At 54.3% G+C, this 13279-nt stretch overlaps 4 protein-coding genes across 4 annotated transcripts; 2 read left to right on the forward strand and 2 right to left on the reverse strand.

Moving 5' to 3' along the window:
- Positions 1–932: 932 nt before the first annotated feature.
- Positions 933–2565, reverse strand: BKA78DRAFT_251966 (uncharacterized protein; the record flags this gene model as incomplete). Its single annotated transcript, XM_066884693.1, has 2 exons — positions 933–1094; positions 1144–2565. 2 exons carry the CDS (start codon positions 2563–2565, stop codon positions 933–935), a joined length of 1584 nt encoding a protein of 527 aa, XP_066743745.1.
- Positions 2566–4102: 1537 nt separating this feature from the next.
- Positions 4103–6695, forward strand: BKA78DRAFT_317554 (general substrate transporter). The gene is made up of 11 exons (XM_066888722.1): positions 4103–4514; positions 4566–4617; positions 4664–4981; positions 5035–5093; positions 5145–5237; positions 5296–5611; positions 5661–5683; positions 5746–5880; positions 5934–6042; positions 6111–6226; positions 6283–6695. The coding sequence occupies exons 1-11, from the start codon at positions 4500–4502 to the stop codon at positions 6595–6597; spliced, it is 1551 nt and encodes a 516-aa protein (XP_066743746.1). The 5' UTR covers positions 4103–4499; the 3' UTR covers positions 6598–6695.
- A 187-nt stretch (positions 6696–6882) lies between these two features.
- On the reverse strand, positions 6883–9471 carry BKA78DRAFT_156474 (major facilitator superfamily domain-containing protein). Its single transcript, XM_066883025.1, has 9 exons — positions 9188–9471; positions 9113–9136; positions 9023–9063; positions 8664–8972; positions 8465–8612; positions 8206–8408; positions 8072–8156; positions 7813–8022; positions 6883–7726 (listed from the first exon to the last, which is right to left on the reverse strand). Exons 1-9 carry the CDS (start codon positions 9422–9424, stop codon positions 7076–7078), a joined length of 1908 nt encoding a protein of 635 aa, XP_066743747.1. The 5' UTR covers positions 9425–9471; the 3' UTR covers positions 6883–7075.
- Positions 9472–10203: 732 nt separating this feature from the next.
- Positions 10204–13161, forward strand: BKA78DRAFT_317558 (fungal-specific transcription factor domain-containing protein). The gene has a single exon (XM_066888723.1). The coding sequence runs from the start codon at positions 10341–10343 to the stop codon at positions 12735–12737; it is 2397 nt and encodes a 798-aa protein (XP_066743748.1). The 5' UTR covers positions 10204–10340; the 3' UTR covers positions 12738–13161.
- The last annotated feature ends 118 nt before the right edge of the window (positions 13162–13279 follow it).

The raw sequence follows: 13279 nt of genomic DNA on the forward strand, positions 1-13279 counted from the left end.
AGAGTCAAGATGGTGCCGTTCGAACTGCAGCACGCAAGGAATTCCAGCGGCCGCGAACCAGGCTTTGGCCGATGTATCGAAACCAAACAACTTGCTTGAACCAGCTGACGGCCAGGGCGCCTTCATGGAAGATGTCGCAACGGCTTCGGCTGGTGCGGCTCGGGGCGGAGTCAATGGCGGATGTATCCGACCGGGTCCGATGTTAATTGTTAGAGCCTGTAGAGAGTTTCCAGGAACAAACGCACGAGACCGCGTGCGAGCAGCAGCTTTGGGTACTAATTAGTAGTAAAAGTACCATGGACGATTTGGGTATCGAAGAGAGGAGAAGCAGGTACATTTTCGTCGGGATCACGGAGAGGTTAAGCATACGGAAGCCCGGCAGTGACGGACAGGGTGACCAACGGATGTCGAGTTAAGGTTCGAATTGTTGCTAAATTTTAATGTCCAAAGTATTTGTTTGGCGCGAGGCGTCGCAGTAATTTCACTACAGGCCTCGGCTCAAGGCCCAAAAACATCTAGGTAAGTTGGTCGGGCGTGATGCTGGCCGCCTGGATTGTGGTGATGTGTTGGATCATGGGAGGCGACCCGCCATAATTGGCAGTATTAGGTGCATAAGCTTGCGGTTCAAGAGACTCCGCTTCCGGTTAGGCTTTGCTCGGCGTATGTCTTGCATGCGTGCCCCTGGGCCCTGTTTGATATTCATCTGAGACTTGCAGGCATCTGTACACGCAGGGTCAACACCAACTACGCAGGGCTGAAAACAAGTCGAACAACACCGTTGTGAGCGACGCCGAAAGTCTGGTTTGACTACTTCTACGGCTGTTCCATGGACTTGGCTGCGGATGGAATACGAGTTGTTCGTACTGTTCTCCGCATTAAAAGTCTACTGCGGATAGGCGTATGCTCTTCTGCAGGAACAAAACCTTACGCGATTACATTTCTGCTCCCCAGTACTCTTTCAATTCGTCTGCTCTCCACTTGGTTGCCCAACCGCTTTCGTCTTCGATGCGCTTGAGGATTTTTAGAATGGCTCGATGCTCACTCGGATGGCTCATGAGCTTGCCAGCTACCCAGAGGGGTTGGAGGCCATTGATCTGTCAAAGTTGTCAGTTGATGCATGCAGCGTTAAGAAGTAGGCCATACCCATGCTCCGTGATGCGAATTGCTGGCCGCTATTCCACAAATTTGTCGTGCATGCCAGATGAGACTCTTGCCCGTCTTTTTGCCGAGCCGCACTTCTTTTGGTTTCTCTTGCAGCAGTCTAATGGCACAAAAGTGGTACAGCGAGTTTCCATTCTGCGCAGGCGGATTGCCATACAAGATCTTGGGAAATGGATGTTCCCAGTCATTGATAGACGCTGGGTAGGATAGAAGAGGAATCATCTCCACAGGACGGCTCGAGAACCAGTCCTCGACGAGATCAAACAGTGCTTTCCAGCGAGCAATGTACTCAGCACGCTTTTCGGGATTAGTGAAAATGTCACCACGCCCGTTGATGACGTTGACAACCGACGCCGAGAGAAACACGGCGTAATTGGCGTACGCGTCGAAGCCTTTGCACTCATTCTTGAAAACGTTGACGGCCGTCGACATTGGGACGTTGGATGACAGCCATCGATCCAGGGGCACCTTGGTGCAGCAATCGCTGAGGTAGCCAGACCAAACGTCCATTCGAGCATAACACCAGAACAGTGCTTGATTCACGCCCCCTGAGACGCCAGTAATATTTGCAGCTTGAAGTAGGATGGATGCGCCGTCGAGATGCCTCCCCCAGTCCTTAGGCGAGACGATGATCATTTCCAGCACACACAGCAACACGCTCGATGCAACGACAGCGGTGCTCATTGTTTCGAGCTCTGGAACCATGTTTCTGATGACTTCTTGATACAGTCCCAAACTTTCGGTATAAGGCCTCGACGGATTCTTCCGTTCCTGTTGACGTGCAGAGAGGGCCAAAGCCGCATACCTTAGATGAGTACACGTCTTGGCCATGATGGGAATGGTGAATTGGAAATGCCGTTGATTGTCAAATTTGTCCAGCCACGGGGCCACTTCATTCAGGTAGTTTTGCCAGAGCTCAATCTCGCGCTGCTCCGTCAGTCCTGTCGCTCGTGGATGTCGAGTCAAAGACTCTAGTCTCTCAGCGGCAACAGAAATTGTTTCCGAATGCGCTGGCGCGCGCACTTGATCGATGTGTTCGGCACCGGCCTCTGGAGTAGCTTGTCTCGTGAGTCCACTATTTCGGGCCGTCTCAACAATATGCGTGTGCAAGTTCTGCTGCAAGTCTCTATAGGCAGAGCTGGGGTAGTACAGCCCGTTTGGTGACTCGACCAGAACTTCGCCAGAAAAGGCCGACGATACCTCATGGCTCACATCGGGGGATATCCATGCCCGATCCTGGTCCGCAATTGGAAGCTGGTCCGGAAGAGCTGGATGGGGCTGCGAGGTAAGAAAGTCGAGGGCGGCAAGCTCTCCAGCAGAAAGAGACAACCCAGTGGAAACAAATTCTATAGCAGGTCCTTCTCCAGGTGGTACAGACGCGGGGGTAGGCAGGGGTGACTGCATCGTTGTATACGCGCCGAAGTGATCAGCTACTGGTGGCATCCGCTCAGGACGAGGCAGTTGACGGTTTTCTCCATTCAGAATTGTGTTGATGTCGCTCGCCTGCCTCTTCATGCGCACAGCAGAGGACGGCGCATCGTTCGAACTCGGTGAAGGATATGGCAGACCCGAGGCATCTGGTAGAGCAATGGATGGTGGGAACCGTGGACTGGGTTGGGTTCGGTCATGAGGCGATGGGCCATCTCCAGACCTTGACTGGTACGGCGAAGAATCGGATCTGGCGGGAGCAGAGTCATGTTGCCTTGGCCAGTTGTCTTGGTGTTGACTGGACGATGGGCGGTCGTCAGGAGAGGGCTCGTCGCCTCGACATGTTTGCGAAACGGAGGACGTAACATTGATGATCTGTTGTGCTACAGTTAGCGCGTACCAGCAGAACGAGCACAAGGTCGTACAGTCAAGTCGCCTCCGGGTCGTGGCGTTTGGTTGACCAGTTTCCTCATTGAAGCTTGGTGCTCGCTTGTCAAGCCATTGTGCCGGAATATGATGCGGTTATCCCACTCGCAGGCGTCGCCATGCTTTGTACACCTGGTACACTTTGGTTTGACTTCATCGCCTTTACGCGTCGCAAGTCAGCGGGATGGCTTGGTTGCTACTCTGCCAGTCCTTACACTTTTTCCGCTTTCTTCTACAGTTGAGACATCCGTGTCTACCCCTCTTCCTCTTCAAAGCGGCCTCCGGGGCGCTTGCCAAGGAAGAAGGCGACAGAGCGGAAGCCGCCGGACTCGCATGGCTCGAGATGGAGTCGACTCTGGCAGAGGTGGATGGAGAGGCGGGAACGTGATCGGGGGACGGAGACATTTTGAGCGCACTGGGGCCCAGCGGCTGGTGGAGTAGTGCGAAGGCTCAGGGCCATGACGGACAGAAGCTCGGGTGGAGGCTGTTGAGTTAGAGTTCCCCCACGACCCACTGGACGCGGGGATGACGGGTCGATTCTGTCTGACGGCTTTTCTCTTTGAGGACGTTCCGATCAATCGATACGACGTCTTATCAATTTGCTGCCGTGATTTCCCCGAAGACTGCAGAGCGACCCGACGACAGGAGAGAAGACCTCACCCTCTGCTCCATCGACTGACTGCTCACCTCCATCTGGGGACGGCCCGATGGACCCCTTCGGTGGCTGACGCCGACACTTTGTGGGTTTCAATGACGACCATGGCACGATCCGGCGGCATTATTTCGCACAAGTGGAGTACCGCGTAGATGCAGGTTTTGGGTGCTACGTCTTTTTATCAAGGCTCGCCGTCCAGCGTCAGGAAATGCCCTTTCCATCGAACCCTCTTCCCCAGATTTGGAGTAGGCTCGAGGTTCCGAATTGGGGGCCGTGGCCACGAACGGCAGAGTTACGCGCCCGGATTGCTGGATTATGAGGAAACTCGATGCGCCCCGCCCAGTCGACCTGGTGTCACCTCATCAAGGCAGTTTGCCTGACGTCGCACGCGTTTACCCCGCCGGCCATCTGGTAGCTTTGCCGCGCCGTCTCCTGAGAAGGGCTGCCGAAGACGCAGCAAGCGTTTAGCCTAAGTCGACGACGTCAAAAAATTGCATGCTTCAACAACTACAATCGTTATCAGTCGAGAGCGTTCCTCAAGCGTGTTTGGTCGTCATTGCGTGATATGAGCGCCAAACCGGGTCAAATGCCTGCGAGTTCACGCAACCAAGTCCGTCAACCTGCCGGCCCACACCCCACACCGACCGACTGCGGAGGAAATCTGGGGTAGCGCAAGCCGGGGTACCGCCGTCATGTCCGCGTCCTTGCATGTATACGCCCAGCAGGAAAGACATTCACCTGTCATATATTAAGCTTGCATAGCGTCACTGACGACGGCATTGCATCTTTGTTCTTCCTTCATAGCCATTGAGCGTTGATTGCCGCCATCATGTTGACCGGCAAGGTCAGTCTACATTACTGCACGTCTGTCGTAACGCTGACTAACCCACGGTAGGCACTAGACTATGCCATCACCTTGTGTGCCGGCTTTTGCTTTTTGTTGTTTGGTAAGTCTAAGCCTATCCGCTCCATGGCAGACGCTGACATGAACAGGTTACGACCAGGGGGTCATGAGCGGACTCTTGACCGGTTCTGCCTTCACAGCTCGCTTCCCCGAAATCGACACGACAAAGAATGGATCCTCGACCTTGCAGGGCACCGTGGTGGCCATTTACGAGATTGGATGCTTCTTTGGTGCAATCTTCGCCTTTATCACGGGCGAGAAGCTGGGCCGGCGGCGAAGCATCATGATTGGCTGCTGCGTTCTCACTGTGGGAGCCGTCATTCAATGTTCTGCGTATGGAATCCCACAATTGATCGTTGGACGAATTGTGGCAGGACTGGGCAATGGCATCAACACTTCTGCGATTCGTAAGGAGCCTTCCAAGGCGATTGCTTGTCCCTTCACTGACATGTCATGCCAGCCGTCTGGCACTCCGAATTGATGAAGGCGCACAAGCGCGGTCAGGGGCTTGCCATCGAGGTGAGTACCAGGAGTCATCAACCAACGATGAGTCTACTGACAATTCGATAGTTCGTCTTGAACATCTTTGGCGTAGCCCTCGCGTACTGGATCGATTATGCCCTTAGTTTTGTGGATAACGAGTCGCAATTCCGTTTCCCAATCGTAAGATGATGTGTTTCTATATCCAGCCAGAAGCAACAAGACTGACGGTAAAACGTAGGCCTTCCAAATCACCTTCGCCATTGTCACGCTAGCCATGATCATTTTCCTCCCCGAATCGCCGCGTTGGCTGCTCAACCATGGCCACGAAGAGAAGGCTCGATACGTACTCTGGGCACTTCAGCCAAACGCCAAAAGCATACCAATCGACTCTCAGATAGTCGCTGCCGAAGTTGAGGTAATTCAGCGCACTTTGAACGAAGAAAAGGAGGCTGCTGGCCATGCTACGTTCAAGGCGCTCCTCAAGGACGGGCCCCAAAGATTCCGCTACCGCACGCTCTTGGGAATTGGCGGTCAATTCATGCAACAGCTTTCTGGTCAGTGACTTGATTCTCTCTTGGTTTCTCATAGACTGACATCCCTCAGGTATCAATTTGATCACGTACTATGTATGATCCAATACCCCGACTCCACATCATTCACCGGTCGCTCAACTAACACTACCCGCCAGGCACCAGTCATCTTTGAAACGAGCATCGGCATGTCCAAAAACCTCTCGTTGCTTCTGGCTGGCTTCAACGGCATCGCCTACTTCCTCTCCACGTTCCCGGTCGTGTGGATACTGGACCGAGTGGGCCGCCGCAAGGTAAAGCACAAGTGCAGACACAGATGTCAGAATTGGCAGCTAACCACAAGCAGCTCATGCTCTTCGCCGTCCTCGGCCAAGCTGCCTGCATGGCCATCCTGGCGGGAACAGTCGCCGATGGTTCCAGGGGCGCGGGTATTGCGGCAGCAGTCATGCTGTTTGGTGAGCTTCCAACCCATCATCTTTCTTAGTATGTTGTGGACCCAGCTGACTTGACTGCTCAATCAAAGCCTTCAACTTCTTCTTTGCCATCGGCCTGCTCGCCATCCCCTGGCTGCTCCCCGCCGAATACGCGCCCCTCGCCATCCGCACCAAAGCCGCCAGCTTAGCCACAGCGTCAAACTGGGTAACTCCCACCCTTTCCCCCGCAATCCCCACAAAGCTAACACCGCCCTCCCCTAGATCTTCACCTTTCTCGTCGTCGAGGTCGTCCCCGTCAGCATATCCAGCGTGCACTGGCGCACGTACCTCTACTTCGCCATCTTCAACCTGGCATTCGTGCCCGTCATCTACTTCTTCTACCCCGAGACCAAGAACCTGAGCCTCGAGCAGATCGACCTGCTGTTTACGGGCGAAAAGGTGCTGATGCACTTGCCGCCCGGCATGGCGGCGACGGGGGGCGTCGAGACGGCTGTGAGGGATATGGCTGGCAGCGAGAAGAGTGAGGGCGTGGCCGTTGTCGAGGATGTGAGGGTTGCGGGGGCGGACAAGATTTGAGGGAGGCGTGGAGGGAGGGAGATGGGGAGGATGTGATATGATATACCCAAAAGTGTTGTGCGTTGGTAGTGGTAGGCGATTCAATGCTTTAATTGATGACGATAGAACATTCCAATTAGGCGCTGTTGTGTTGTACATGGCTGCAAAAAGCGTCGGTGGGGAATATATTCGGAGTCCGAAGATAATAGACCCCCTGGGTACCATCTGAAACACCGCAAGACATTACAGTTGCGACGGCTCCTTTACCAGCATGACTACGACGACCGCCATTGCTTGTCGGTTCTGGTGTTGAATATACTTTGTTTTGTCTAGTCTAGCTATGTATCTATGCAAGTGGAAGAATGGAAACATCAAAAGTGCTCGCAGTGGAGGAATCCCGAAGAAGCAGAACTAGCCATTCCCAAGTCCGCAAACCCAGAATGTACTCCTTTTTGAGCCAATGCAGAGCAAACATTACGTATCTAGAGGTATCTGTCGTCTAATTCTCCACCACCTTTGCATCTGCACCCGACGCCGCACGCGACGGGCCATCCTCAACACCTTTCTTCTCAGGCACCGCAGCATTACTCTCCACCTGGCCATCGATCCTACTACCCTCGCGCGTCGGTCCCGCATCAGCCTTCTCATTGAGCACCTTCTCATCCCCATTTCCCTTCGACACGACCGTGCCGTTCCTCAGCGGCGTCTCCTCGCCTGGCACATTCACACCCGGCGGCGCCTCCAACCCGATATCCTTTGGCTGCTCTCGCTGCGGCTCCGGCGCCCTGGCATCCGAATTCGCCGTCTTGACGCTCTTCCACTCGACGCACGCAGAACCTATAATCGAAAAGCACGCCATGGCCATGCCGACCTGGAACGCCTTGACGAGGGCGCCGTTGTAGGCGACGAGCACGGCCGGCAGGGCGGACGCGGGGACGCGCTGCTGCAGCTCGGTCGCGCCGATGGCCGTGATGGAGCGCGGGTCTAGGTCGGTGAGGGCCGAGACGCGTTTGATCAGGTTGTTGGTGAAGATGCTTTGGCCGACGGCGACGAAGACGGCGCCGCCGAGTTGCTGCGAGAAGAAGAGGCACGTGGTTCCGATGGGCACGTCGACGCGCGAGAGCACGTTTTGGATCGCGATGTTGGTTTGCTGAGAAGCGAGTCAGTAGTCGTTCCGCAGCAGGAGTACAGAGGTGGCCAAGGTTGGTCAAGTACAACATCGCCGGAAGTGCTTACCTGCATGCCCAATCCAAGACCAAATCCGAGCAGCACCTGGTAGCCGATCCAGGCCGGATGACCCGTGTTGACGCGGAAGGTGGTGAGCATCCCTGCGCCCACGGACACGACAACGCTCGAGGCAATCATGAAGGGCGTGTAGTACCCGAGCTTCGAGACGCTGATGCCGGTGAAAATGCTGGCGACGACGAGACTCAACACTAGTGGAAGCTGCCAGAGAGTCAGCACGGAAGAAGTTGGATTGGACCAAATGACTTGCATTCATGACACCAGAGTGGACAGCGGATGCGCCTTTGATGGCTTGAAACCAGATGGGGAGGTAGTAGACGAAGACGAACATGGAGCTTTTGACAACATTAGCTGGGTCTCGAGGGTCAGCGTAGGGAGGCATACCTCGAGTTGCAAAAGGTGAACCACAGAGCGCTGGCAACGGTCCTCTGAGAAACGACTCTGGGGGCAATGGTTGCCGTGTCGTTTTTGTTGCGCATTTGGACTCCGATGAAGCCGAGAATGAGCACTCCAAACATGCAGAAAAGGAAGATGATGCGCCAATTTGACCATGCGTATTTATTGCCGCCCCACTGTAGAGCCAAGATCTGGAGATCTGGATTAGAAACCGACGTTGTTTGAAATCCACCTTGTCAGGACTCACAAGACAGATGATGCTCGGCATAAACAAAACTTGACCCAAGGGGTCGAGCTGAATGATTTTTTCTCGGAGCGTGAGTCCGGCATTACGCGGCGGAGGAGTATTCTTCAGCACGAACATAATCAAAACCGAGGTAACTCCTGCAATGGGCCTTTGAATTGTTAGTGGGTACCCCAGAGAAGAAGTCTTTTCCATATCTTACAGATTCAAGTAAAAGCACCATCTCCAGGTCGCGGAGCTCGTCGTAAAAGCGCCGCCAATCAGGGGTCCCGTAACTGAAGCGATACCAAAAACCGATCCAGCAAGTCCTTGGATCATGGCACGTTTTGCGAGCGGCATCAACGGGATGGCGAGCAAGACACCACCAGTAAACATGCCTGCGGATCCAAGCCCAGCGATTGCTCGGCCGATGATGAAGGCGATTGAGTTTGGTGCTGAGCCACATATGGCAGATCCGACGGTGAAGAGAAAGAGATTGATCAAGTAGACCCATTTTGGATTGTAAAAAGTGCTTTTCATTTTGTTAGCTTTTGAAATGGATGAGCAGGAAGATAGACTTGCTAGAGCTTTCCTACGACCAGCTGCGTAGAACATGCTGTGAGCTGGAAGTTGTTAGATTAAGGGCCGCTTTTATTTGTCCATCGAGTTTACCATGTATGCTGAACCGTACCATCCCTAAAGCCCAATTAGATGACATTTGTAGACTTTGAATCATGAGTCACTTACCACGTCCCCAAGCGAATGGAACTCATCAGTAATTCGGGGAGTCGCAACACCAACAATGGTGCGATCCAAAGCAACCACAAAGATTCCGGCGTAGACTCCCAAAAGAATCGGAATCACGACACTAGTAGGCGGATAGAGAGGCTCTTGTGGATCTTGCAGACCGCCGGCCTCGACATCTGTTTTAGCTGGCAGATCATCACTGGGTGCTCGTGCATCAATTGGCTTTTTGTCAGCCATGGTGAGCGAACGTATGAGATGCGGAAAGGAATGAGGGTGGAATCAGCAAACAGAGAAGTTGAAATGGAGAAGCAGTCAGACTTGTCTTGAACGAAAGTGCTACTAGCGCAGGCTGTGGTGTAACAGGCTGACGCCGCATGCACGTCGGTCTTCTAGGTGATTGCACGGGCACGACACGGAGTAGCGCGCTCTTCGGGCGAGGCTAGGCAACAAAATTGGAGCACGCGACTGCAAGTAAGATAGGGTGGAGTCATTTTCAGAGTGTGAGTACGCAGATTGAGGACTGTAGGAATAGGGAGCCCCCAAGTTCAAGGGGCCAAAGGACAGTGAGTACTCGAGATGTTGGACATATGTGCCACTCTTTTAGGCACCTGGTCTGTGTGGAGACTCTGCATCTGGATGCTGTTAAAATAAGCAATCCGCATCATCGAGAAGAAAGGGTGGTCCGCCAATGAGGGTTGGCTGGCTTGGGGGCTTGAGGGCGTCGACGACGCACAATGCGGGAGATGAGCCCATAGTTCCTGCAGGTCCGTCGACGCTGCATTCAACTCCTTGGAAGTGGTTGACAAGATGAAAGTCCACCAAGATTTCAGGTGCAAAGAGCGATGCATCGGCAGGCGAAGTCGTCTTTGTTAGAGCAGCAGGCAGGGCCCGGAGTCGGGAGTCGGTAGATGCAAAGAGCAGTCGCTAGCCCAGGGCCGGATACCCGGTCGGGCGGCGGGGGTCCGACGCCGTTTCCCTCCATTTCCTCCCTCACCATCCTCTAACACTACGCCGCGACGCAATCCACTACATCATCTCCCGAGAATATCGGACAAACTTCTCCGTCTTCATCGCCTCTGCTCCCGCCTCTCTCTCGCTTCCACCTCTTGCGCCCACGGTCCACTACCCCAAAGCCCAAGCGCAACCTAACTCGATGAGCAACCTCACGCGCCTCGGCCCTCACTCTCGTGACGCCGTACCTGCAGGACCCTCGTCAGATTTGCCCCCGACGACTGCTCCGGCTATCACCAACGACGTCGGAATGGCTTCGCAACATCCTCTCCAACCCTCTCTCCCCATCAATCGACCTCTGGACTCCAACCCACCGAATCCGAGCGCAGCGCCGGCTCCGGGCCCCGAGCAAGCGCAAATCAACAATGCCTCGCTCAAACCTAACGCCTGTATCAGCTGCCAAAAGAGAAAAGTAAAGTGCGATCGCGTCGAGCCCTGTTCTTCGTGTCGAAGATATCGCGCTGCCTGTCTCTACCGGGAGCCTGCTCCCCGTCGCAAGCGCAAGCTTTCCGATGAGGACCTTCATGCCAAGCTTGATCACTACGAACATTTGCTCACGCAGTTTGGAGCCCGCGTCGATGCCAAGTCTCCCTCGGCCAAGCCGACTGCTACTCCGACAACCTCAAATCAACCCTGGGCACCTGGCTTCACTCCGCTCAATGCTCGGGATCAGCCGACGCCGAGGGATCCCGCCGCTGGCCCGCCTAGTAGAGAATCCCCGGCCACTGCACCTAAACCTGCCGACACGGGACGTCTCGTCTTTGAAAAAGGCAGCTCCAGATATCTCGAAAGCAACCTCTGGAAGGGTATCCACGACGAAATCAGGGACCCAAGGCAGCTTCTCCATGACCATCCAAGCCCTCAAAACGGACCATCGGCCGCTAACCAATTCGATCCCTACAGCCTGGACGAGGGCCAGCTCATACTGGGCCTCATGCACGGCCAAAACCTGGATCTCCGAACTCTTCATCCTCAACCGCATCACATCTTCAGCCTCTGGCAAGCTTACTTGGACAACGTCAACCCCCTTGTCAAGCTACTCCATGCGCCCTCGGTTCAAAGGCAGGTCCTCAAAGCCGTCAGCAATCCCGAAACGATTGACGCAGAAACGGAACTTCTCATGTTTTCCATTTACCTCATGGCTGTCGTGTCCATGAGCGCCGAGGAATGCCAGGCGACCCTACAAGAGAGCAAGCATAGGCTCCTCACCAAGTTTCAATATGCCACCAAGGTTGCTTTGCACAAGGCAGGCTTCCTCCGATCATCTGACCTGGTCGTGCTCCAGGCATTCATTCTCTTTTTGCTCGCCATGAGACCATACTACGACATCCACACACAATGGTCGCTGACTGCTATTGCGATTCGCATGAGCCAGAGAATCGGGCTCCACAAGGACGGCTCCAAACTGGGTATCCCATTATTCGATATCGAGATGCGGAGACGAGTGTGGTGGCAGCTCACCCCGCTCGAGGTCCGCACTTCGGAGCTTGCAGGAGGCAGCATTTCGCCACTTCTGCATACTTCTTGGGATACGGACCTTCCTCTCAATGTTAACGACAGCGAGCTGAACCCCGACATGAAGCAGCTGCCTGTAGAACACAATGGCCCCACGGAAATGTTCTTTTGTCTACTTCGCTACAACATGGGTCACTTTATGCGTCGCCACAGACACTACTTCTTCACGGATTGTGCACGCTCGGATGGAGAGGCCTCCATGGCCGACAGAGATCGTGCTATCGACGAGTTTGAGCAGATGCTCGAGACCAAATTCCTCCGGCATTGCGATCCTTCCGTGCCCCTACACTATCTGACTGCCATCGTTGCGCGGTGCGCTCTCTGCGTCGTAAGGCTGCTGGCACACCATCCACGGCAGTACTCGGACAAGGGCAAATCACTCACTCAACAAGAAAAGGACCTGCTATTTGCAACCTCGCTCAAGACAATCGAGCTTGACAATCTGGCGCACGGAGACCCATCTCTGCAAAAGTTCATGTGGCACGTGGATGCCTACTACCAGTGGGATGCTCTCATCTATCTACTCATGGCTCTTCGATTCCGGCCCTGGATCGACGACAAGGAGATTGAAAAGGCATGGCACCAGGTCAACAAGACTCTCGAGTACCACAGCCAAATCGTTTCAGACCCCAACAATCCTCTGCACATTGCTGTCTGCAACCTGGTCGCAAAGGCATGGGACTCGTACGCCTCAGAACATGCTCGCCAAAACCGCCCACCTCCGCCGATAGACGACCTCAAGGCTGTCTCTGTGCTTGCTTCCAGAGCCAAAGCCAAATCAGTCACCGAAAGCCGAGGGGCCTCGGGCGGCCCGGCAGAAGCTGAAGGCAACGGGAGGAACGGAGAAGCTTATCAGACTGCGCAGCCGCAACAACAACAGCAAACACCGCCCGTCAGTGCAAGCGGATGGAACACGCCACTCAACACCACCGACTCGAGTCCCATTGACTGGGATGTGTGGGATGGACTGTTGCAAGAGTTTGGCGTGCAGGCGGGTGGGTTTGCTGTTGACTTGGTTGGTTGATGTTTGCTTCCAGACTAGGCCGACGGTAACTCTCTAACTTTGCCCCTATCGTGGGCTCTCTATTCTACTCGGCCACATCACAGCCTATTTTTCGTCTTGGCCTTTGCTACTGGTTCTCGCTCTCCTTCAAACTTTTCTTCTATAGGTTTATACTAAACGGATAGGGGCGGCAAAGTACGGATAGCTCTTCTTTCCTGTGATACCGTCTTGTACATACATATGGAGGATTATGGCTGGTGAGCAACGACAAGGGAGGAAACGGCCGTCCTCTTTCTGGTCATGGTCGAGTCGCTCAAAAATGAACCGACGCCGCGGGGAAATAAATCCTTCGGCACCCGTTAAAAAATGTCCCGAGAATCCAAATGACCAAAACTTCAGAAATTGAATTGGGCATGCAAGTCAAGATACTCTGATGCAGCAAGGTGAAGAAAACTTTGGACCTTGATGCGCATCTTAAATTCATGAGTCCCCGTCTCGAGCGGCGAGGGGCAGGTCAAGGGCACGGGATTCCCGCAAACGGAGTCGGAAGCGGAAGCGCTGCG

The sequence above is a fragment of the Phyllosticta capitalensis genome, assembly GCF_038381095.1.
Source record: "Phyllosticta capitalensis strain CBS 128856 chromosome Unknown BKA78scaffold_6, whole genome shotgun sequence".
Classification (NCBI taxonomy): domain Eukaryota; kingdom Fungi; phylum Ascomycota; class Dothideomycetes; order Botryosphaeriales; family Phyllostictaceae; genus Phyllosticta; species Phyllosticta capitalensis.